Source organism: Phytophthora infestans, genomic scaffold, assembly GCF_000142945.1.
Source record: "Phytophthora infestans T30-4 supercont1.2655 genomic scaffold, whole genome shotgun sequence".
Taxonomy (NCBI): Eukaryota; Oomycota; class Peronosporomycetes; order Peronosporales; family Peronosporaceae; genus Phytophthora; species Phytophthora infestans.
Genome location: NW_003306014.1, coordinates 1 through 2841, shown reverse-complemented (window position 1 = coordinate 2841; position 2841 = coordinate 1). Strand labels below are relative to the sequence as shown.

Genomic DNA, 2841 nt, shown 5'->3' with positions numbered 1-2841 from the left:
CCTGAAGCAGTTCCAGTTACTGTGGTGCGCAGTTCCTCTAGCAGTACTATACCTGCTGAATCGCCTCGGAAACTGCAATTCAGTGCCGTTATTTACCTTTAAGCGAGCGCGAAATGCCATACTCGTCCCAGGGGCATCTTTACGGTCGTGCAGCAGGCTTCATGTAACTGAGTGAGTATTTTGATAGTGAAGGGAAGTAATTTTGTGTCTCAAACGTACGCTGAGCGACTAAATACCTTGATTTCGGCTCCGTGGGGGTCTAAGAAACGAATTTCCCCGTTCTTCTCTTTTGCTGTGTGCATACCGTATACAACGCAGCGTTTAACGCTGTCCGCGGGTAAATTGCAAAATAACCCTTTGATCTTGATATCGGAGTTTGTCTTGGAGAGCGAATCGGTAAATCTCTGAAAGTTACTCAGCAACACTCGGTTGTCGATCTTGTAGACCTCGAGTACCTCCAGTGGTTGTCCAGGTGATGAGAAGAAACGTTTCTTTATATTCTCCGTGGCAGCTTTGACGCAGCGCTTGCGCTGTGGGTCTGACACTGGCAGTCTCCACATCCGCACCTGTCCAGACGTCTCGCTTTCGAGTTGCAACGCGAAAGAGCTACACAGGAACAATTGTTTAGATTCAGAGTATCAAACGACAGACCACTCACACGTACTTGAATCGGAAAAGCAGCTTGGTTAGTGCGCGTTGGTCGTTGTACTTCGCTTCTTCGCATTTGTTCCATGCCGTGATGTACTTACTCTCGGCCTCCAACAAAGCGTAGAGGTGTAGGATGTCGCTTGTCACGTGCTGCTTATAGGCTTGTTCAAGTGTCTGGAAGTGCCGGAAGTATCGATCCACCGGGAGTTCGAGACAGAAGTGAAAATCATGAGTTTCTTGCACCACCCGAACATCTGCATGCTACTTGGGGCGTGCCTCGCCCGCGAGAACCGAGCTTTAGTCATCGAGCTCGTGGAACAGGGCTCGCTCTGGGCCATACTACGCACACGACGACGGCAACTCACAGACGAGATGCGCGCACGGTTCGTACTGGACACGGCTCGAGGCATGAGCTACCTGCACCAGTTCGAGCTGCCGATCTTGCACCGAGACATGAAGAGCCCCAACCTGCTTGTTGAGCGCGACTACTCGATCAAGATCTCGGACTTTGGTCTCTCGCGTGTCAAGGCGCAAATTCAGACCATGACTGGCAACTGCGGCACTGTCCAGTGGATGGCGTACGTGGCTGCAACTTTTGTCATTTTGGATCTTGAAAAGTCACTCACCTGATTTTTTTGTTATTTGCTTCTGCTACAGACCGGAAGTGCTTGGCAACCGTAAATACACAGAGAAGGCAGACGTGTTCTCATTCGGCGTCGTAGTTTGGGAGATCTTCATGGGCCAATGCCCGTACGACGGCATGACGCAGATACAGGTGGCTCTGGGTGTGCTAAACCATGACCTGCGTCCACCGATCCCGCGCTCGTGCCCGCGCTTCTTCGCTCGACTGATCCGGTCTTGCTGGATGAGGGAGCCCAGCCTGCGTCCATCTTTCTCGGAGCTGGTGCGTACCCTCGAGCAGTACGTCACCCACTAGTAGCGACAGTAGCTAGGCAGAAGACATGCATCGCGCCACTGGTACGAAGAAAACGATGATAAAACGCCACCGAAACGTGTAGTCAGAATGCAGTTTAGGGTCGGAATGGCAGGCAGAGCGTTGACAAAGCGTCATGAAATTATTTAGGTGTCAATGCGTGTAATTACTCATTGCACAATTCACACTCAACCGTTTTGCTTATTGTTTTGGGTGCGTGAGGACAGGCTGTAAGCGAATAAATGAGCTCTCAACTCGATGACAGAGAAGCATTGGAGCCACCCAGTTGTGCTGGCAGTTATAATAATTTGTAATAAGTCACTTCCGAGTTGAGTGCAGACCTAAGAGCAAGCCAGTTAGAGTTGAAGAGCAGCCCAATCCAAAAACTCCGATTTTTAATACTTTATTAAAACAAAAAATTAATAGTTTTTTAAATCAAAAATTTTTATTATTTAAAAAAATTTTTATAATAGTTAATTAAAAATCTAATTAACTTAAAATAAGTGTATAGCTCAGTTGGTAGAGCACCGGACTTTTAATCCGATGGTCTTGGGTTCAAGTCCCAATACACTTATTAGGGGATATATTTCAACTGGTAGAAAGTATGTTTTGCAAATATAAGGTTATCGGTTCGAATCCGATTATCTCCATAATTATTATATAATTTTATGCAAAAAAAAATTAAAAAAAATATTAAACAACGTTATTTATTTAAAAATTTAGAAAAAAATAGATTAACATTAAAAATTATTTCAAAAAATTTAAATATTCAAAAAGATTTAAGATGGAAATTACAACAAAAATGGTTCTTTTTTCATCAAAATTCATCAATTACTCGAATTAAAAATTTATGTGTTTTAACAGGACGTCCTAAAAGTGTTTATCGTTTATTTAAAATCTCAAGAATCCAATTACGTAAATTAGCATCAAAAGGTTTTTTACCTGGTGTTTCAAAATATAGTTGGTAAATTTATTATATATATGATTATAACAGATACTCTTTCAAATTTATTTTCAAAAATAAAAAACGGTTACTTAGCAAAAAAATCAAAAATAATACAGCACAAATCAAAACAAAGTATAAATATTTTAAATATTTTAGTTAAAGAAGGTTTTATAAAAAGTTATAAAATAAATTCAACAAAATCAATTAGATATTTATTTGAAATATAAAAAAAATAAAGCAGTATGTACTTGGGGTAGAACGGTTAAGCTAACGTTGGGAAAGGGTTATGTATCACCTAATAAAGGGATGATAT

General features: G+C 41.8%; 1 protein-coding gene and 2 non-coding genes across 3 annotated transcripts; all 3 read left to right on the top strand.

Moving 5' to 3' along the window:
* Positions 1–780: 780 nt before the first annotated feature.
* On the top strand, positions 781–1653 carry PITG_22374 (protein kinase; the record flags this gene model as incomplete). The annotated part of the gene is made up of 2 exons (XM_002909805.1): positions 781–1226; positions 1306–1653. The coding sequence occupies 2 exons, from the start codon at positions 877–879 to the stop codon at positions 1583–1585; spliced, it is 630 nt and encodes a 209-aa protein (XP_002909851.1).
* Positions 1654–2083: 430 nt separating this feature from the next.
* PITG_31860 lies at positions 2084–2156 on the top strand. The gene has a single exon. It is a non-coding gene; the product is annotated as a tRNA-Lys (tRNA).
* Positions 2157–2159: 3 nt separating this feature from the next.
* PITG_31859 lies at positions 2160–2232 on the top strand. The gene has a single exon. It is a non-coding gene; the product is annotated as a tRNA-Ala (tRNA).
* The last annotated feature ends 609 nt before the right edge of the window (positions 2233–2841 follow it).